Source organism: Plasmodium fragile (assembly GCF_000956335.1).
Source record: "Plasmodium fragile strain nilgiri unplaced genomic scaffold supercont1.88, whole genome shotgun sequence".
In the NCBI taxonomy this organism is placed as follows: Eukaryota; Apicomplexa; class Aconoidasida; order Haemosporida; family Plasmodiidae; genus Plasmodium; species Plasmodium fragile.
This window is the reverse complement of record NW_012192668.1, coordinates 8,416-28,738: the sequence shown is the minus strand read 5'-3', so window position 1 is coordinate 28,738 and position 20,323 is coordinate 8,416. Positions and strand designations below refer to the sequence as shown.

The 20,323-nt window shown below is 47.4% G+C and overlaps 7 protein-coding genes across 7 annotated transcripts; 2 read left to right on the top strand and 5 right to left on the bottom strand.

The window, feature by feature from the left end:
• Nucleotides 1-713: 713 nt before the first annotated feature.
• On the bottom strand, nucleotides 714-1,377 carry AK88_05015 (uncharacterized protein; the record flags this gene model as incomplete). Its single annotated transcript, XM_012482619.1, has 2 exons — nucleotides 714-797; nucleotides 940-1,377. 2 exons carry the CDS (start codon nucleotides 1,375-1,377, stop codon nucleotides 714-716), a joined length of 522 nt encoding a protein of 173 aa, XP_012338042.1.
• A 23-nt stretch (nucleotides 1,378-1,400) lies between these two features.
• AK88_05014 (uncharacterized protein) lies at nucleotides 1,401-5,306 on the bottom strand (the record flags this gene model as incomplete). The annotated part of the gene is made up of 1 exon (XM_012482618.1): nucleotides 1,401-5,306. The coding sequence occupies one exon, from the start codon at nucleotides 5,304-5,306 to the stop codon at nucleotides 1,401-1,403; it is 3,906 nt and encodes a 1,301-aa protein (XP_012338041.1).
• Nucleotides 5,307-6,338: 1,032 nt separating this feature from the next.
• Nucleotides 6,339-7,235, top strand: AK88_05013 (uncharacterized protein; the record flags this gene model as incomplete). The annotated part of the gene is made up of 2 exons (XM_012482617.1): nucleotides 6,339-6,505; nucleotides 6,653-7,235. 2 exons carry the CDS (start codon nucleotides 6,339-6,341, stop codon nucleotides 7,233-7,235), a joined length of 750 nt encoding a protein of 249 aa, XP_012338040.1.
• A 387-nt stretch (nucleotides 7,236-7,622) lies between these two features.
• AK88_05012 (uncharacterized protein) lies at nucleotides 7,623-8,039 on the bottom strand (the record flags this gene model as incomplete). The annotated part of the gene is made up of 1 exon (XM_012482616.1): nucleotides 7,623-8,039. The coding sequence occupies one exon, from the start codon at nucleotides 8,037-8,039 to the stop codon at nucleotides 7,623-7,625; it is 417 nt and encodes a 138-aa protein (XP_012338039.1).
• A 468-nt stretch (nucleotides 8,040-8,507) lies between these two features.
• On the top strand, nucleotides 8,508-10,640 carry AK88_05011 (uncharacterized protein; the record flags this gene model as incomplete). Its single annotated transcript, XM_012482615.1, has 1 exon — nucleotides 8,508-10,640. One exon carries the CDS (start codon nucleotides 8,508-8,510, stop codon nucleotides 10,638-10,640), a length of 2,133 nt encoding a protein of 710 aa, XP_012338038.1.
• A 274-nt stretch (nucleotides 10,641-10,914) lies between these two features.
• AK88_05010 (uncharacterized protein) lies at nucleotides 10,915-17,194 on the bottom strand (the record flags this gene model as incomplete). Its single annotated transcript, XM_012482614.1, has 19 exons — nucleotides 10,915-11,518; nucleotides 12,066-12,128; nucleotides 12,289-12,424; nucleotides 12,541-12,568; nucleotides 12,763-12,845; nucleotides 13,020-13,191; nucleotides 13,632-13,682; nucleotides 13,827-13,889; nucleotides 14,112-14,173; nucleotides 14,368-14,434; nucleotides 14,576-14,720; nucleotides 14,863-14,922; nucleotides 15,048-15,169; nucleotides 15,288-15,490; nucleotides 15,612-15,765; nucleotides 15,880-16,018; nucleotides 16,193-16,298; nucleotides 16,434-16,559; nucleotides 16,729-17,194. 19 exons carry the CDS (start codon nucleotides 17,192-17,194, stop codon nucleotides 10,915-10,917), a joined length of 2,850 nt encoding a protein of 949 aa, XP_012338037.1.
• Nucleotides 17,195-17,859: 665 nt separating this feature from the next.
• Nucleotides 17,860-19,554, bottom strand: AK88_05009 (phenylalanine-tRNA ligase, alpha subunit; the record flags this gene model as incomplete). Its single annotated transcript, XM_012482613.1, has 1 exon — nucleotides 17,860-19,554. The coding sequence occupies one exon, from the start codon at nucleotides 19,552-19,554 to the stop codon at nucleotides 17,860-17,862; it is 1,695 nt and encodes a 564-aa protein (XP_012338036.1).
• Nucleotides 19,555-20,323: the final 769 nt, after the last annotated feature.

Genomic DNA, 20,323 nt, shown 5'->3' with positions numbered 1-20,323 from the left:
GGGGGAATCTTCCTTTCAGGCGTTGCATCCGGTTGACACATGTTCGTAAAGCATTAGCATTGTTGAGTTTAGTTCTTCTCTGCTTCATTGCGTGTTGGAGCTTTTATTTTTTTCGCGCTAATCTTTTTGCCCTTCACAATGTGCCGCCTTTTTTTTTTTTTCCCCTTTCTTTTCCTCCCCAACCATGCATCAGCAAAGGGAAGCACATCCTTTATAAGAAAAAAAAAAAAAAAATAGCCACCCCACTTCACGTTACCATTGCGCAGATCGCCCCTGCGTAGTCGCCTGCCCCCCCCAGTTTTCCACATGAACAGCCGAATACCCAATCGGAGTGAAGTGGACTGTTCCATGGAGTTCATTTTACACATGTGTATGTCACTAAAGAGGAGAAAAGCATGTGTTAATAGGTGACACAAATTTAAAGTGCCTGCCCAAGCCAAATAATAAAAACGATTGGTGTTGTTTCTTCCGAAAGGGGAAAAAAAAAAAAAAATAATAAATACGCAAAAAGGATAGCAAGCAAACAAATGGACAAACAAAAGCACGAATGGCAGTTGGGTGTCTGCTTCCTGTTCTTCCTCTCCACAGTGGTTACACTCATGGGGACAGAAGAGGAGAAAATGCACGCACGTGTGTACGTGCATATGGGTCCACGCTTGCGTGTTAGTCTGTCTGGGTGACCGCCAGGCCGAGCCTAAGTCCGAGTCTCAACCTCACAGCACCATCTTCTTCAAAATGTGTATAATGGTCATGTGTTTCGCACGGTCCTTTTCCATTCTCATCAGCACGTCGACATCCTGAAAGGGGGGTGGGGTGGGGCAGTTGTATTGTACGAATGTGCTTGTGCATGAAAAGTTGCACGAACGACGCGCTTCCGCATGAGAAGTGGCACGAAACGACGCGATTCCGCACAATGACGTGCCTGCGCGCGCCACTTACCCGTATGTAGAGCCGAACCCTGGGCAGGATACGCGACAATTCACTCGCAGCTTCGTTCAGCCCCGCACCCTCGTGCAGAGCGGCAGGAGAATTCAGCCTAGCGAAGTAAGCACTTAACAGTTGAACCAGCGAACGACCCGTCCCAGACATCCGATTACACAAAGAGAATTCCACGTAACTACTCCCTTTGCATTTATTCATTATTTCAACTCTTAAAAACTCCAAACACTGTTCCTCAAACAAGGAGACATTCCTTCGCTCGACTTTTAGGGCTACGTTCAATTTTCGTCTGGAACGCAACACAAAGGAAAAGCCAAAATCGACGTGGTGTTTGTAAACATGTCCTTCGTTCACTTGGAAGAAGGAGGTATCCTCCAGTGGACAATATTCCATTTTGAGATTCATCACGAGGGTTTTTTTCCCCACTTGATTCTTCATCACTGCTCTGTGTGATCCATCCCCTATTTTTTTTTTTTTTTTTTTTTTTTTCTGCCTTGGGGATGCCCCGTAGTGCCGTTGGCTAGCTGGGGTACTGTCCTGTCGAGGGGGGTGGCATCATCAGGTTCCTCCACTGCGCGTTCTTCGCTTAGGCTTTCCACCCCTCCGCGCTCATTTTTTTGGGGTCTAACCCCTCCCTCCATCACGCTTGCTCCTCCGTCACGACGCGCATCCCACGACACATCCGTCTCGTCTTCCCCCTCGGGGCTCTCCTCGAACCCTTTGCAGACGGCCCTCTGGTCTCGCTTCTTGTCGCTCACCTCTCGCACGCGGAAGGCTATTCTTTTCCCCTTGGGGGTGGTGGCAGCTTGTTGTGAGATGGCCTCCGACGATTGGTTTGTTGTCATGCCTTCCTCTTTCCCACTCACGTCGCTTAACTTTTCCTCCTTCTCGTTCACTCCTCGCATGTCCGCCTCCTCCCCACTGACGCCGCTTAACCGTTCCTCCGCCACGAAATCCCCCAAGCTCTGCACAACACTGTGGTAGTAAAAGCAATCGGCGAGGAAGACATTGCTCGCGCACTTCACCACGCAGCTCCTCTTTCCCTCCAGGTAACTGCTAAATACATCCTCATCAACAAAGATGGTGTTATGGATTCTACGCTTTCTGCTTCTAAAAGGCTTCAAAGTGGGTTCTTTCTGAAGTTGTCCTTCACGAATTCTCCACTCCTCCAAGTGGTTCCACGTGCTGTATTCCTGCATCAAAATTCTAATATGTTCATCTTCCTCGTCTTCCGTAGCGACACTCTCAGCTCCGACCTCCTCGTACAACCGCCCCACCCCCTCCAGCATTTCCACCTCTTCTAGCTCCCGCACCCGTTGTAGCCTCTCCATCCTTAACTCCTCGCGACTTTCCCTCAACACAGTCTGGTACTCCTCCCTAAACACATGAAACGGCAGGGTACGATTATTCGGCTTCCTGAACAGGTGCAGGTTCACATCTCGTGGGCTCGAAACCCTCACTTGGCACTTTTCATTTATGGCCCCCCAATTTATTTCCCTAATGTTACACAGCTCCTCAAAGCTCACGCGATTCTCCAACAAGTACTCTACCCACATCGAGTATATGCAGCTGAACTTTTTCTTCTTCTTAGTCAACCCTTTGACGAATTCCACATAACTAGCCAGGCTAAAAGGCGCGCTATCTGACTCCTCCACCGCCTGACTCGCTTCGCTCCCCACATAGTCTCCCTGCTCATACGCCTGCACAATCCTCGTCTTCCACTTCCTCCACAGATTTGAAGACCTTTCGTGTCCTCGCCTTGCAGCTTCTATTATGTATTTGTTCTGTTGTATGTCCGGGTTGAAGTCGAAGCAGTTTTGAAAAATCAATTTTAGGTCCTTGTAGAATTGCCATGGGTTCTCGTAGACCCCAAGGACTAGGTTCCTCGACACAGTCGTGTAGTCCATGGGTCTCTTTATTTTTTTTTTATATTCGCTCTTAATCTGGTCATTTAAATTTTTGTCCTCCAACACCGGGGTGGTGAAGTAGAACGCGGTGCTGCTGTCTCTGATCAGATTGTGCAACACGTGGTCCCTGATTAATCTCCTCCACTCCTCGGCTAGCGGTTCTATGGCTGCTGCTGGGGACGCTACTCCGGGTTCTACTCCGGCTTCTACTCCGGCTTCTACTCCGGCTTCTACTGCACCCACTGCTGCGCCCCACTTATCGGTCGAACTGGTGCAACTGGTGCCGCTAGCCCTCAGGTTGGTCCCCCTGCTCACCGTCACACCATCGTCCAGGGAGAAGCTACCCAGGCGCAACCGCACTCTGAAGGGCGTAGGGCCCCCCTCCCCGGGCTTCTTCCCCACGAGGAGGCTACTTGGTTCCACGCTAATGGGAGACGAGCTTCGCTTCCTGTTCGTATGGTCGTCGTCAGCTCTACCGCCGGAAGGGCGCTTCCCCTCTAACTGCTGCTCAGCACTATCGCCACTGCCCTTCGACCTGGGTAGGGTCTTCCCCTTCTTTGCCTTTTCCTCCTTCTCCTTCTCCTCCTCCAATGCGATCTTGTTTGACTGCACCAGCATCTGCGCCAAGGACTTCTCATCCTGTTCACGCAGCTCCTTCTGCATGGACGAAAATTTCTTGGCCTCCTTCGTGCCTCTCATGGAGAGAAGTAGTTTGTAGAATTCCCCCTCGTACGTTTTCCACGCGTTGCATCTAAGTTGGTACAGATTCTGTTTCTCTTTTGGGTTCTTCTCCATTTCTATGGCTAGTTTGATTCTGTCAAATATGATCAGCATGTCGCGATGGAAATCATCTTCTCCTTTATACAAATCGTAATGCAGTTTGTTATAAATAACGTCTACATTCACTTTTTCCAGGAATGGCCAGTTGTTATTTTTTCCTGCATTTGCATCTGTGGCTTCTTTACCCTGCTCGCTCGTTATACCCCCCCCTGCTGACTCGTGTCCTTCAAACTGAATCCTATCCTCCTCGTCCTGATCGCCAATCAGCTGAAACACCTGCTTCTTCTTCATTGTGTCAATTATTTGTGAGAGCCTTCTTTTAATGCTTCTGTTCATTTGAAATTTGCCTCCTCCATCGTTCATTCCTCCAGTGGGCAAACCTCCTGCACTTAACTCTTCACTCAATTCAACAGTGATGCTACTCCTGTTGCTGGTGCATTTGGACCTGTTATTTTCTAGCTCTTCTGAATCCGTACTTTTGATTGGATGGCTACCTGAGACGGGTTCGTCTTCTCCTCCTCCTGCTCCTCCTCCTGCTCCTCCTCCCTTACGACTCCCCTTCCCTTTTCCCTTTTCTTGCAGGGAGGCGCTCTTATCTGAGAGGGAGTTATTCACACTCATGGACGACACGGTGTGTGTACTTTTTTTCCCACTTGTCGCGTGGACTACCGTGTCGCTTGTCTTGCCCACTGCCTTACCAAGTGTAGCGTCTCCTTTAATCTTTATTTTGCTTGGGGGAACGATTATCCCTTTCGCTTTCTTCGTATTGTCGGCAGTGCTCTTTTTCCTCTGCTCGAAGGAGCTACCCAAATCGGATGAACTTTTACTTGTGGATCCCTTCCTTGAAGTGACCCCACCCGGTTGTTGTGTCACCTCCCCTGAACGCTTCCCCTTAACAGTATTGCCTCCTTTTCCACTTCTCCCCCCACCCCCTCCCTTGTCTTCCCTCTTAACAGAATCGTTTTGTCTGAGTCCCTCTTTCGACTTCCCCCTCTTCAGGGAATGGTCCCCCCCATTTTCATCCTTCACTCTTTTAATACCACTTCCAGAGGTACCTCCTGTCCCCTCCTTTCCCTTCTTGCTCCTGGTCGTTGAACAATTCTCCCCGTCCTTTTCGTTCGAACTTCTACTGTGCCTCCTTAATAACATTCCACCTCCCTTGACATTCCTCTCACTCCTTCTATTATTCAGTGAGGCTAAATTCGCAGACTCAGTTGCAGCGTCTGCCGTGGTAAAGGAATTCGCCTCCTCTAAAGATTTCTTCCGCTGCGTGCCTTTCCCCTTTGCGGCTTCTCCCTTCGTGACCTCCACCCGATTGGAAGAAGAACCCTTGCCTGTCTTGCTGGTCTTTTTTGGGGGGTCCTCTTGTTCGTTGGTCCCATCGGATACGTCTTCCTCATCGACCTCTTCCAACTCCCCTTGCCCACGCTTGCCCCCTGCTTGTCTTTTAAAATCCTTTTTATTTTTATCACCATGGGAGGTCTTCTTCCCCTTCTCTTCCTTTGCTTGTCCTCCACTTGCACCTTTGCTCGAACCCTTGTTCGCCCCTCCACCACCAGCGCCTTTCTTTGTATCCTCTTTCCCCTTGCTCCCCCCCTTCGCGATGCACTTCTTCCCATCCTTGGACCCTTCCTTCGGGGGATTTCCTTCTCTTATACGTGAACTCCGTCTCGTCTCCATAGCCTCCGAGGTGTACGTTGTGGGGAGGCGACCTACCAGCACGGCCACTTACCAACAGGGGTGAGGGGCAGTACATACAGTCCCCCAAGTGGGTACACCCTCAGCGGATTATAGAATATAAAGGACGTGTTCCCCTAATGGATACCGCACGTGGAAGCACGTCCCCCCGTGTTTGTCGTGTGAAGAGTCACTCAACAAGAGCGGGGGGTCCAAAATGAGTCTTTTCACACCTTGGGTGATCTTCGCCCCAGGGGGGGGAGGGGTTGGGTCAAGTTGTGGGATGCATCAGAGCACACCTCCTCGATCTACTGCTGTACGACTCAGTTGCAACTGAAAGATGGATCCATCTCGCCCAACGGGTAGTAGTAGGGATATCCCTCACTTTTTAGTAGCTGCCCATCAGGGGAGGTTCACAAAAAATAATTATTTCACAATTTATGCAATGTGGCTAGCTATAAAAAAAAAAAAAAAAGTCTTTTTTTTTTTTTTTTTTTTTCTCTCAACTTCTACATGTATGTTTCTTTTCTTCAATTGTATTCTCCCAAGAGGGCCACGAAGTTTCAGTGCCCGCTTTTTTTTTTTTACCACAGTTTTAGTGGAAGTCAAACGGGAGTAGCAATTTTTTTTTTTTTTTTTTTTGGGGGGCAGGGGTCCCCACGCTCGGTGCAGCCCACTTTGCCTGCTCCGTGGCTACCAATGTTGCGCCACTGTTGTGTACGTATGGTAAATGTATTTTTTGTATGTATTTTTTTATTTTATATTTTTTTTTCCCCCCCCTGGCAATTTCGCCATACCCCAGCACGTACGCTTCGTTGTATTCAAACGTTGCGTCATCCCTCCAGTTCTCGTTAATCATATGGCATAAGCATTATATTATATAGCAAAGAGGGGTTTTATTTGAATTTTTTTTTTTTTGTTCCCCTCCCATGGGATGCCGGCAAGCAACCAGTTGAGCGCGGAGACAACTGTCGCAGCTGCTCCTCCTCTTTTTACTTTTCTCCCGCCCCGTTCCTCCAGCTGTGGCCCCACACCATGGCGGAGGTGACCTTTTGTGAAGAATGCAACAACATCTTATATGCACGCAGTGATAGGAAAAACAAAAAGCTGCTCTACGTATGCCGCAGTTGCGAGTACATTTCGCACAAGCCGAACGAGCAGCAAAATATTGTCGCCAGGATTAATTACAACTATAACAGGAAGTAAGTAATGACGAAGCGGTGGAGTGGCCCAGCCCTGGAGCGGCGCTGAAGGGCTAAACCAGCACGCCGTGCATAATAGCTCTGATGCGAACCCTAATAATAAGCTTCCCCCCCCCCCCCCCTTCTTCACCCACTGCTTCCCCGCAGAGAGGACGTGTACATTCACCCGGAGACGAAGAACGACCCGGCCCTGGGACGCGTGCGAGAATGGATTTGTAAAAACTGCGGCCACAACGAAGCTGTCTTTCTACAACTCCCGGAACGAATTAGTAGCAACCCCATGGCCCTCATTTACGTGTGCACGGGAAAAAATTGCCACTACTGGGAAAAGCAAATGCAAATCACCAACGATGAGGAGGACCAGGTACACAGAAGTTCGCTTTCTTCAGAAGCCTCCCTTGTGCAGCATCTCAACCCCTCTGTGAAACAAGAGGCGGAAGAAGATGTTAAAGATATTCTTCCTGGGCAAGGACAAAAACGGAGCCGAAAAAAACTGAGGAAAGTTGGTCAGCAGCACAACGATAGTGATGAGCAAAGTGGAGAAGAGGACCACCACGCAGGACGCGATCGCGAGGAGAAGGAGAAAGACAAACTGAAGAAGGAGCTGCAGGAGTTAATAAACGCCAAGGAGGAGCAGCAGCAGCTGCAGCTGCAGCCAGAAGACGAACACAGCGAACAGGAGGGACATTTTTCTGAGGAACAGGAAAGTGACGTCGACGATTACTTCTGAGGAGGTTATAAGAGAAGTGGGGCGCTGAGCGACAAGCAGCGCAGTTGCCTCCAATTGCAATATCGCCTCGCCCCCCTCTTCATCGTGCCATTTTTTTTTTTTTTTTTTTTTTTGTTGCCTAAAAGAAGCCCTAACGTGTTATTTAGCTGTCCTCTCCCTTGTGCAGAGATTTAAAAAAAAAAAAAAAAAAAAAAAAAAAATTAAAAGGGATCCATCCTCATTGAGGGGGGAAAATATGGATCCGCTGTGAACGGACCCAAAGTCGATGGAGCGGATTGCACCATGTGGTTGCACGCACCGTCCCGGGTGTAGCGGTTTAGCCGTTCAGCCGTTCAACCGTTACGTGGTGGTTGCGTGTGGGTGTGCGTGTGTGGCCGCTTCCCCCGCTCAGTCGGCCGTCCTGTACATGCCAATGATGTCTTGAATATTCCCACAGGGAAAGAGAGGCTTCCCGATGTCTTCATTCACTCTGTTATGAAGATTAAACATAAAGGTTGCCATCTCGGTCCTGCCTTCACAATTAATTTTGTAACTCTTTAGGTGCTCCAAGAGGTCCACCTTGCAGATATAGCAGGGATATAAATTTGCAAAGGCGTTGAAAAAATTATAATGCTTCTTCTTGTCTTCCTCCGTTGGCTGGACTGGGTAGTTGGCCGACATGGTATGCAGGATTAGCCACGACGCTCTTCCTATTTCTTCCCGGTCGGGTGGCTGTATTTTTTTATTCTTCACAATGTTGCTTCCATGGCTGTTTGACTTTTTTCTCTCGCCGCAAGAGTGCTCGTAGCATTTTTCCATCTCCATTTTTGCTGCCCCTGCGGCCCTGTGTCCCCGTGTGCGTGAACGGGGGGAGGGAGAGCGGAAGCAGGCTTAAATTGGTTGCCGATCTGGTGGGGTTCACTCCTTCGCCTTGCCCTCGTTTGCTCAGCAACTGCTTTTGCAACTACATTGCTACTGCGTTGTTACTGCTTGCTTTTTTGTTTTGTTTTTTTTTTTTTTTTCCCTCTCGTGCACAGGGCAAAACGGCTAATTGTGCTCCACCTGCCAGTGCGCACCACCGACGACAATGACGCGCCTACCAGAGGGAAACCTCAACCCGACGCGGGTGGTCATTCACTCTCTCCCTGGGTTAACCAAAACTAACCTCCTTAAAGCAGATAAGCCAATGCCAACACGTTGTGTAGATCCCGTTAATAATGCTCACCTGCTAATGTAAAAAGTGTTGGAATTTTTTTTTTTTTTTTTTTTTTTTTTCTTGTGTAACCTACAAAAATGATCAACGTAAACGTGGGTGTGCTGGGGCACGTGGACTCGGGGAAAACAAGTCTGTGTAGGTGCCTCAGTGAAGTGCTAAGCACCTGCGCCCTGGACAAACACAGGCAGAGCCAGGAACGGGGCATCACCATCGACCTGGGCTTCTCGTCCTTCTACCTAAAAAGGAGGAGAAGCCAAAGGGGCGCGCAAGAAAGTGACAGCCACAGTGAGGAGGTTAAAACGGGGGACATTCTCAATGGCAAGCGTTGTGATGAAGAGCGTGGTGATGGGGAAGTGACGACCGGGGAGGGGAGTGCCGGCCCACTGAACTGCTCCCCGCCCGAGGAGGAGACGCTGCAGGTTTGTCTCGTGGACTGCCCGGGGCACCACTCCCTCCTGAACTGTATAATCATGGGGGCAGAAATAACCGACATGGTACTCCTCCTCATTGATATCACCAAAGGAATTCAAAAGCAAACCGTGGAGTGCCTCGTCTTGTGTGAGGTCCTCCAAAGAGACATCGTGGTTGTTTTAAACAAAATCGATCTTGTCCCTCCTGAACAAAGAAAAACAAGGGTCAACCTCATGAAGGACAAAATAGAACTGGTGTTCAGGAGTAAGCCCGGGTTGAGGAATCTCAAATGGTACGTCGTGGGATTGTCCGCAGACTCGAAGAGGGCAGCACAAGTGACTGCAACGGGGGACGCCCTCACCTCGACCCCCCCAACCGATTCACACGCACATCATGTTAGAGGCAGCGATTGCGGGGCCAGCGCCTCCCCGCCGAGAAGCGAAAACGTGCGTCAACTGATTAACCTCCTCAAAGAGGTCATCAGAGTGCCGGCGAGGAGGGGAAACAGACCACGCGCTGGTGGTGGCGGTAGCGGCAGCGGTGATGAGGACGAAGACGAGGGAGAAGGACAGCCGCGGAACCACCCAGATGAATTTTACTTCCTCTACGACCACACGTTCGATGTGAAAGGAAAAGGAAGAGTGTACACGGGCACAGTCATCCGAGGCACTATCACAAAAAACACCACAGTGTCAATATTACCAATGAAAGAAAAAGGAAAGGTTAAAGCAATTCAAAGTTTTAAGCAGACAGTCGATGAAGGAACCCAAGGGAACAGACTGTCCCTCCTCATCTGCAACGACCACATAAGAAGCACTGGGAAGAAAACTGAAAGAGGTGTTATCGTAACTGAATTTTCTAACATATCTCACTTTACCACTTTTATATGTAGAGTGAAATTAGTTCAGTACTACGGGAGGAGTGTGAATAGTGGTGAGTTACTCTCTTGTGTTATTGGCTTTTCTACCTCCCCTTGCTATGGGTACTTTTTTCGTCCTATTAATAATCACAAGACCACTGGGGGGGAAAACCCATCCCAACACAACAACACAAATAAAAAAAAAAAATTTGACCCGAAAGGAAATTATCTCCTCATCAACCAGCTAACATACAAACAGGAAAAGGAAAACAAAGAAGAAGAAGAAGAAGAAGAAGAAGAAGAAGAAAAAAAAAAAAAAAAAACATCAACTGATAATCTCAACTCAAATGAATACAATACAAAAGACATTGAAAATAAAAACCCCACCAGTGATGAAGATATTTTCTTCTTAGTGATGCTCAAAAAAAAAATACACTGCTATACAAAGGAGAAATGTATTTTTATAAAAAATGAAGAAAATTTAAACTGTAGAATTTGCCTGCATGGAATTATTGAGGATATCGTTGACCATGGTTATCCTCAACAGAAGGCTCCTTTCATCGTGGGAAAAAAACCCACTCTTCATGACTTCCCCCGTTTTAATAGCTTTAAACTGTTAACTCAAAAACGCAAGGTGGGACAGATCGAACGTATACAAGACAACCACACGGTCATTTGTAAAAACATGTTTCAATGCTCTACTCAAGTCACTCCATACATGAGACAACAGGTTTGTCTCGTCCATGCAGGTCACAAAAATGATGTAAGTGATGTCCACGTCAGATACGTTGGTGTTGTAACAGCTCCGTTTGCAAAAAATGGAAAATTCATCGCCCACTTTGAGGACGACCTTTCCTCTGTGAAGGAAAATTACAAATCCTTTCTCCTCCTCATCAACTACTACAAGGACGCACTCACAAAGAGGAAGGTCTTTCTGTGAAGCCGCCCCCCCTCACCCTCACGGAGAAGTCCCTCATGTGCCCCAAAGTGGCAACCACATGTCGACACAGACTCAACTACGCGAGGTGCGGCTCGTTCAAACACTTTACACAAAAAAAGGAAACGGTGCAGGAAAAAAAAAAAAAAAAAAAAAAAAACAGGGGCGGAGAACAAACACATATACACAAAGTCACACACACACACAAAAGGGAAGACAAAATTGCACGCAAGGTAGAACTAGGGCTGCTAGCTAAATGTGGATTAAGCTGGCCGTCCTAACAAAGAACCCTCGTGCCGCTCTCCCCCATCCCAGCCGCGCCACCCCTGAGGGCGCCGTTTTTATTACTCCCCCGCGCCAGACCCCCTTGTCCAACTCTGTCTTCTAAAGCAACTGCTTCACTAATAGCCTCGTGTAGCTTCTTAGCCCTCGGAAGCTCCTCCTTCATGTGATTTAAATTCATTTCAAACTGATCCTTCAGCAAAACTATTTGAGACACAAATGCTTCCACCTGAGCTTGCTCAAACTCTTTTTTTACATCCTCCAGGGAGTACACATGCACCTGTTCGTTAGGAGGGGATCTCCGCAGCTGCGTGTCGTAAAGGGCTCTCCAAATAGTCTCCTCCTCGACTGGCCCTTTGGACTTGACCTGCACGAAGGAGGAGGGTGGCACCTCCACACCGCCGCCAACATGGTCGCCCACATGGCCAATACTGGCCCTCCCCGCCCCCACTTCTTCGAAAATTTTCTGTGAGTTGTCCAGCCGCTCGTAGAACCCCCGCTCGGCACTCCGCGCCTCTTCGAACACCTGAAGCAAGTTCAGGGCCAGCCTTTTCTCCGCCGAGCCCAAATTAGCCAAGTCATATGCCACTGCGTACGTTCTAGTTAGAAGGGATAAACAAGCGCAGCAGCACACAAGAGGGAGGAGGCCTCTTTTAAACAGCTTCATCCTGTCACTGACTGGTTTGCACAGCGGTGTGTGGGCAGGCTATATCACACTTTGTGTTATTTTCCAAACTAAAAGACTTTCTTATTTATTTATTTTTTTTTTTCTCTCTCTTTATAATGCCTTCTTCCTAGTGCTGATTCACCACCCCTGCGATGCAAAATTGACAAGGGGAACAAAACAAAAGGAGTGTAATGTCGCATCCACTGCGAGTCATACTTGACGTGGGGGAAAAGGTCAAAAAGGAAAAAAAAAAAAAAAAAAAAAAAAAAAGTCCAAAGGTTGAGAGACGAAAAAATGTAACTAATAACATTCACAAAAAAGGTTGTCTTCTACTCCAAAGGAAGACTCCTCCTTTTTCCTTTTTCAAAGGAGTAGCTCTCCCCTGATGGTATGTGCTGTACATACATAAGGTTCCGTGGCCACACCCGCCAAAGGAACTAACCGAATAAACGGACCATCACCCCCTTCCTTGCCTTCACTCTTTTAAAAAAACGTGTGCCGGTAACGTCCCAAGGAACTTCGATCTTTTGTAGTCTGAAAATCTGCGCGACGGAAAAGGAGGGACGACATGTGTACATACACGCCAATGTCCAAACGGAGAAAAAAAAAAAAAAAAAAAGAAGAAGAAGAACGTGCGCGTTAAGACAGAGTCCACGCTGCACTCGTGAGCGGGGGATCCGCGCGACGCGCCTCTCTTCCAACCTGCCCGTGGCCACGTTCCCGAAGAAGGAGCCCAGGTAAATACCCGCAATGGAAAAAAAAGGTGCGACGATCATTTTGCTCTTGGCGTCGTAGTACTTGAACTTGTTCAGGCTATACAGGGGTAACAGCAGGAAGCCTGCACGGGGAAGAAGAAGGCGTGGAAGCGATGATGAACACACGTAAAGGCGTCCTTGTGGAAAGTCACCAGTCGGGGAAACGCTTAACATATCTGTTCTCTACGAGGCTACTTACCCAGAAAGGACCACAGCTTACACTGGACCTGCGGTAAATTCGGAAAAAAAAAAAAAAAAAATTAACTACTACATTTCAGTAGCGGTGAAAAAAAAAAAAAGAAACCATTACAAAGCATAGCAACACAACAACGTTGTCGAGTGTAAGCACAGAACAATGCGAGGCAGTAAATATGAATGACCCTATGCAGAGCGTTATTCCCCCCCTTCGTGGTGAACCGACCTGCTTCTCAATATCCGTCTGTCTTGTATTTAAAATGTTAATAATATTAATCGAGTTCACGTTTTGACTTTCACTTGGATCATCTGTGAGAGGAATAAAAAAAAAAAAAAAAAAAAAAAAATCGTAACGGTTAAAAAGACCAATTGGTAGGAGCAGTGTGTACAAAAAAAAGGAACCCATGACAGGGGGAAACACTCGCCACGAATGAACATATCCCAATGACAATATCTCAGGTGATTCATCTCCATCCTCCCTACTTTCATAAACATTCGAAAGGACCTTAATCACGTCATGGCTACTCAATTTGTTGCAGTTATTTCCAATGGTGAAAAAGGAAAAATGGATAAACAGCCTCTTAAAAATATTGATTCTTCTCTTCTCATTCTTTCTCGCGTACTTGTGCTCGAGAATTGTGATGTCCGATGGTACCTGTCATGGGGAGGTGGAATAAGTGGCGGTCAATTGGGCAAAGAATAACCACGTGTGTTACGTGGAAAGAGATCCACATCAATGTACAGCGCAATCCGATCAACTCGTAAACTATTATTGTGTAGGTAGGTTGTGAGAGGGGAAGACCATGAACACTGTAAGGGACGACCCAACTCTATAATGTGTACTTTCCCTTCTGAAACTTCCATTTGATTTTTACCTTAACGTAGGACATCGTAGTTACACAGGGACGTAACAGTCGAGAGGGGTGGGGGAAAAAAAAAAAACTATTAACAAATTATCGCTTAAGTTTAATTTCCAAGTTTTCCTATCATTTGGAACGAACACATGGAGTAAGCTCTTCTCATTTTCTTTTCTTTTTTTTTTCCTATGCAATAAGGCACACAAGTTAAGTTTCACTTCTCGAAGCACAAGTAAACGCAAAAGGTGAATATGGGGAGTATCAAATTATCTATGTCATGGAGAAATGCCTTTAAAAAAAAAAAAAAAAAAGAAAGAAAAAATATGCCTGAACAGGTCATGCTAAATTTTGCTTGAAATGGCGTATTTTTCCTTGCAGGGTCAGGCAAAAATGTTATATTTTTTTTTTTTTCGCTAGTTCGCCTGTTCCTCACCTCGAATAGGGCACCGAAGAGGGATACCATAAAAATGGCGGTCAAATTGGCCAACGGCCTTTTCTGCGGAGTGGTGAAGCGGTGAAGCAATGGAGCAGCGAAGCAGCGAAGTGGCGAAGGGCAGTGTGTTAGTGTGCTGCTTCACGTCGGACCTACGCTCCTCTGAACAGGGCACGCGTTCCCAACACACACGTGTGTACTTCCCCGCAGGGGTGTGCACCCAGGGGACGATCTGCAGCAGTGCGTTGCGTTCCCGCCCTGAAGTTTCCCTCTCGCCTTTCCTACTTGAACGAAGTAGCCGTCAAGCAAAAGCGATAAAAATGTAGAACAAAAAAAAAAGAACAATCCTGCAGGTTGAGTGAAGATGTACAAGGGGGAGATACAATTTGTGATAGAAAAACGGTTGAGTCTCTACACGGTCAGGACTTTGTGTGCGCTAGTATTTGTTTTTGGCCAAATGCGTTGCCAACTGCCTGACTTGTTCAGGTGTTTTCGTTCCCTTCCGGCTTTTCCTTCACAAATTATCTCCTTTTTGCCCCACCTGCATACGACTTGTTGTTCGTGTTTTTGATCTTCGGGGTGGGGAACAGAAGCCCCCCGATGGCAGCCTGCGGGGGGAAAGGACAATATTGGGGTGATAAATACTCACGCGAGTGCTGGGCGACGTCCCGGGAAAAAATGATCGAGCGGTTAATGTACACGGGAGTTAACGCCGCCAAACGCGCCCCGAGTACAGGAGGTTGCCTAACAAATGAGTCGCCTATGCATATGGCATTCAGCCCCGAGCTGTAGAGAGTCAGGTCGGCGTCCCGGAAGAGGAAGACACTTCGGGTTCCCTTGCGCACGTAGTTCTTGTTGTTCAACAGTGCGTCCGCGATGATTGGGATGTACACCCTGGGAAAAAAAAAAAAAAAAAAAAAAGAAAAACAAACGAATGAATGAGTGAACAGAAAATGGGTTTTAACACCATGAACAGATCCGCTTCATGTTGAAAAATGGCGCATTCCAGGGTGCGCTTCTCTCCCTCCAACAGTACCCAGCCAAGAGGTAAATGTGCGTAACGACAAGACCCTTCCTATCTCTATCGTCAATAAAACTGCAAAGGGGGGATGCATGAACACGAACGGGTGTAGCGGCAAAACGCACACACCGCTTCTGCACCGCTTCTGAACCGCCTCTAAACCGTTTGCTTGATAGGACGTGTGGCTAGCTGGCGCAAACCTGGTGATGAACTTATGCAGCGTGTTCCGATCCGGCGACAGCGCTTCGCCGATTTTTCGCGCGACTTCCAGGAAGAGCAGAAGGAGAAATGCGAAGGAGAGGGTCACCACAAGGATCTCCACCTGCGTTAGGGGGCATTAACAGGGTTAGTAACATATTAGTCGCGTCAAGCGCAAAGGTGATCATAGCGGAGGAAAAAAAAAAAAAAAAAGAATGGTAGATCGCGCCACCACCGATTACCTTCCCCAAGCAAAAAGACAACTGGGCATTCACAAAGAGCAGGAAATGGTAGTGCTTCCTCAGGTAAGACAAGTTTCCATTTCTCTTCACCAACTTGAAAATGTAAATTACGTACAGAGTTGTGATGACGACCCAGGCAAAAATTAAAATGTAATTCTGTTGGTGCCATAGCAGGTGGACTAAAGCTTGTATCGCGCTTGTGTCTGTAAAAGGGGGAGAAAAAATGAAATTTTTTTAACCGCAACAAAAATTAACACAAACAAACGTAACCGCGCCTTGGCAAAGTCGCACACTGTATGTGGAGCATCTGTCCTGTCTGCCTACCCGCTGCACTCACGAAGTCGTATCGTCTGGCGCCGAGGTTGATGAGGTTGTACAGCAGGAACGCCAGCGAGGCGATGAGAAGCTTCCCCTTCTGGTAGTCGGCCTGCCGTAGCAAGTAAACACAGCACGCGGCGTAGAGGGTCAAACTGAGGGCCTGTTTGGGGGAGCAGCAGGAAGGGTTAAGCAGTAAAAGCAGGGCAGAAGCAGAAAGGATTGGAAGTTGTGCAGGGAACAATTGGGTTGAATACCCAACTGCATGACACATTACCGCCCCACTGAGGAACACAGACAACACACTAGGAATGACGCCCCCGTCCAGGTGGACGTGGAATAGGCCGTATGCGTAAGCGTCGAGGAGGAGGGTCCCCGCCACGCTGACTGTCGCCCCCTCCAGGAAGGAAAACACCCTGCAGGGGGAAAATAATAATAATAAAACAGGCAAGTGTGCCCGGAAGCATACTGAAGGGGAAGAAGCAACTGTCATTGTAGCTTTCATCACAATCAGCACGTCCACTTCCGCTTCCGCTCCCGCTTGTGCTCCCGCTTCTGCTGCCTCTTCCAAACGGATGCGCGACGCTTACCCGTCCGTCAGCCGAAAGGCCGCTATGGCGATCATGTGATAAAAGACAAAGTTGAGTACAAACCAGAGGGAACAGGTGGCCAAGCTCTCGCGAATTCGCATTGCGCCTGTGGGTTTGGGGGAAAGGGGGGGAGAAGCGGCGCAGAAGGCACGTCGTTTGGAAGTGTCTCCGGGGGTGCCTCACCCCTACATCGTTGTGGTAGCGGTGTGGGGTAAGTGGCAAGGTGCCAAGGTGGCCCTACCCAGTGTTGCGAGAAAGAGGAGCGAGTGGAAGAGGAGGTAGGTCCAGACATTCACCCGCACATATCGCAGGAAGACGCTGCCGAGCAGGAACTCGTTCACGAGGGCAAGAGACAGCTTCGCCGCGCCTAGGGAAAAAAAAAAAAAAAAAAAAAAGACGAAACGGGTGCAAGGTGACCCGACTTAAGATGAGACAAGAATGGTGAAACCCGCCCCACAGGAAAGGGGGCAAGACGCTCCACTCGAGGGCTCCCCCCCCGGCACAGGTGAGGATTCTCTCCACGCTTTCACACTAACCAAAGTTTAGAAAATCATATTTCGAAGCCAGCAGGGTTAAGAGGAAAGGAAAAAAAAAAGAAGGAAAAAAGTTGCTGCGATATATCTGCACGAACAACTGCCAAGTGCTAATAACCCCCTTCTCGTACAAACGCAAAAATGTTATGGGCTGCTCATTTTTGTTGAGGAACCCTAGTGGGATTTTTTCCCTGTGCTGATATGCCCCGATGGTTAAGGTGGGACTCCTAAATGGGTTTCCACCTCTACGTGGACTTGTTTCATTTTCTGTCCCCGGAGAAGAACCCCCCCCTTTTATCATCTTCCACTTGCTTTTACTTCCTTTCCTGCTGTGTGCCAAGAGAGAGACAACCAGCACACTGCACAGCAGCGTTAGGAACACCCACAAGTATGTGCAGTGGTTGGTATACAGAATTTTCCTCCGCACCTCGGTGGTTAGGATGAGCGAGATTAGTATGCCCCTTATCATGGTCTCTCAAATTTTGTTTGTACAAGGGTCTACCCCGACAGGGGGGGGGGGGAAACGCTGGGTTTGGGGGGTGTGCAAAGGGGTGTAACTGCTCACACGTGGGGAGACCCATTGGGGCAAGGCTGTCCACGTGATTAGTGATGTGATTAGGCATGTGCTGCCTCACCGCAACTGCCGTTCGAAGCTGCCTTTTCGGCAGGCGCCACGCCTTTGGCTCATGCTAGGGGTAAAGGTTGAAATGGGGAAAAAATTTGAAAAAAATTTGAAAAAAAAATGAACAAAAAATGAAAAAAAAAAAAAAAGTGAACAGCTTGCACTAAGCATTGACATACACGATGAAAACAAATTCATATCACTTAATGGTGGGTAGTCGAAAGAAATGTGACCCAAATTGACACAAATGGAGGCACCCCCTTTTTTTTTTTTTCTCTCTCTTTTCTTCCCGCGCGGATGAAGAGCAACCGTTCTTGCGGGACCCCAATTTTTTTGTTCTTCCTTTTTTGACGCTTCGTTTGTCCGCTTGGCAAGTGTAAATGCCACTTGCGCGCAATGGTACATAATTAAAAAAAAAAAAAAATTATAGTACCCAACGAACGGTTGCAATGACGCCACCACGCATGGACGGCCTGCTTCTTATAAATCGCGGCTCCACACCGCTTTAACATTCACAGCACACTACGGTAGCCGAAGAGGTCCCTGATGTTCCGAATATTGTACTTTATCATGGTGGGTCGCTCGAGGCTAAGACCCCAGGCGATGACGGACACCTCCGCAGGGAAGCCCATGGCGCGCAGCATCTCAGGGCGGAAAATGCCACTGTTGCCAACCTCCATCCACTTTTTATTTTCCTCATGGTACCCGTACACCTCCATGGAAGGCTCCGTGTAAGGGTTGAAAGTCGGCTTGAACCGAAGCTTCGAAATACCAATGTATTTGTAAAAGGCCCCCAAAGTGCCAATCAAATGAGACAGACCCAAATTCTTATCAATGATGAGTCCTTCCACCTGATGAAATTCAGCCAGATGGGTACTGTCTAGATTTTCATTTCTGAATACCCTATCTATACTAAAATATTTTTTTGGAATTATAGAACCCGTTTTTTGATATTCTTTGGCTAGCTGGTATAAGGCTCTACAGGAATTAGCCGTGGTGTGGGTTCTGAGGACATTCTTTTTGGTGCTCTTCAATTCCCAAGGGTAATTCCATCCAAAGCTTCCATAATCTCCCACAGAATGAACACGCTTCACATTATCAATGTAACTCTGGTCTGTGAAATTGTCCTTGCATAACTCAGGAGCTTCAATAAAAAATGTGTCCTGCAGATCCCTACTGGGGTGCTGCTGAGGGATGTACAGAGCATCGAAGCACCAAAAAGAAGATTCCACATAATTGTGTGTATCCATTTCTTCAAATCCGAGGGAAATAAAAACTTCTTTGAATGTCCTCATTTGCTTAATTAATAAATGGACATTCCCCTTATTCATTTTTTTCCCACTAGAAAAAAAATTATATTTCTTTACTTCATACTTTTTATATTCTTCATTTTTTATTAGTAGGTAGGTGAGGTCGGTAATCTGTTTTTTAATTTCTTTTGTAAAATGGTTCGTTCGTACAATGTACATGTAGGATACTTTCTTCACCTCAATCAATTTCCTCTTCTTCAAATCTTTAATCAGGTTGTTTACCTCTTCGTCCTTCTTTCCACATGTCACGATGTCCTTCAAGTGAGACACAAGTGTACCTTCATCATGTCCATGCGTTTCTACCATGTCGAGGTGGCGCCTCGTCTCATCCACTAGACTGTTCGCACTACCTTCCACATGATGACATAACCTTTTGTCGCTTTTTCGAAGTTCTATTTTTTTTTTTTTTAAATTAATATTCAATCCAATATCTCCCTTTTTCCCAAATAGCTTCTTCAGATCTTCGAGGCTGCATGTTTGCTGTTCCACTACATACTTCAACGTTACGTATTCTGGGGACCCGTCGCGCAGGTACTCCTTTCCTTCCTCCGTCAACTGGTATGTGTTGAAACTTCTAACATGATTAACGACGTAGTATAGGGTCTCCAACTTCTTTGCCATCCCCAGGACTTTAATGTGCTCAAGGTTGTACTTTTTGCTCATGTGTAATGACGTGACGTATTTTGTTTCTTCCACCTGGACGTTCTTCTCCTCCTGCAGCTGGAGGTAGTATGCCCGGTGGTTCGCTAACTCCTCCGCTTCTGCATTTCCCAACCAGGCGTCGTCTACTTCCCTCTTTTCCCTCATGTCGTGACACAGGGCAAACTCCTCCTCCAGAACCTGCATAAAGTGGTTCAGCTCCTCGCCCTTCTGCTCTTCCTGCCCCTTCGCCTGCATCTTGGTCTAACACCCGAACGTTAACACCTTTTTATCTTGGCGCGTCCCTTCTCTCCCCCCCTACGGTTGTTTGGTTCACACCGATGGGGCGAAACTTCTGCAAATGCGCTCGTACAGCTAACACCTATACGGGGCATGTACATGCAACAGCTAACTGTTTGCCACCCTTGCAGAAGTCTTCAACTGGGGAGGAATTTTATATCACTACAGGAGCGGCAGGCATACTACTATTTTGTTTGCTCACCTCCTCTAACAAACGAGCCACCAAAGGATTACAAACAAAGAAGGGGGAGAAAAGCATATATAAAACCTTTTCACATATGCGCTTCCGCTCCAATTGGGGGAGTCTCCTCCCTTTTCTGCAACTGCGGTACGCCACGCGGGCACGTCAACGCGAAAAGCGAAGTGGTTAGAAGAGCGAAGCGTGCATAAAAACGCAGCGCAGTCCAAACAGCGAAGGAAAAAATCAACCCTTCGAAAAAGCTACAATGGAATGCAATCCAAATAGGAATGGCTTTTTCTGTTTTTTCTTTTTTTTTTATTATTTTTTATCCACCTGTGGACTCAGTGGATGCCACCGTTCTCCTCTTTCACGCAGGTCGGGCTGTTCTTTTTTTTTTTTTTTTTTTTCTTTTTCGCGTCGCCCCCCATCGGCATTTATATATATGTGCCGCCTCCAGGATGGCGTTGATCCCCACTCCATTTCCCCTTCGTCTATGCAGCTAGCTTTTTTTTTTTTTTTTTTTTTTTTTTTTTTTTTTTTTTTTTT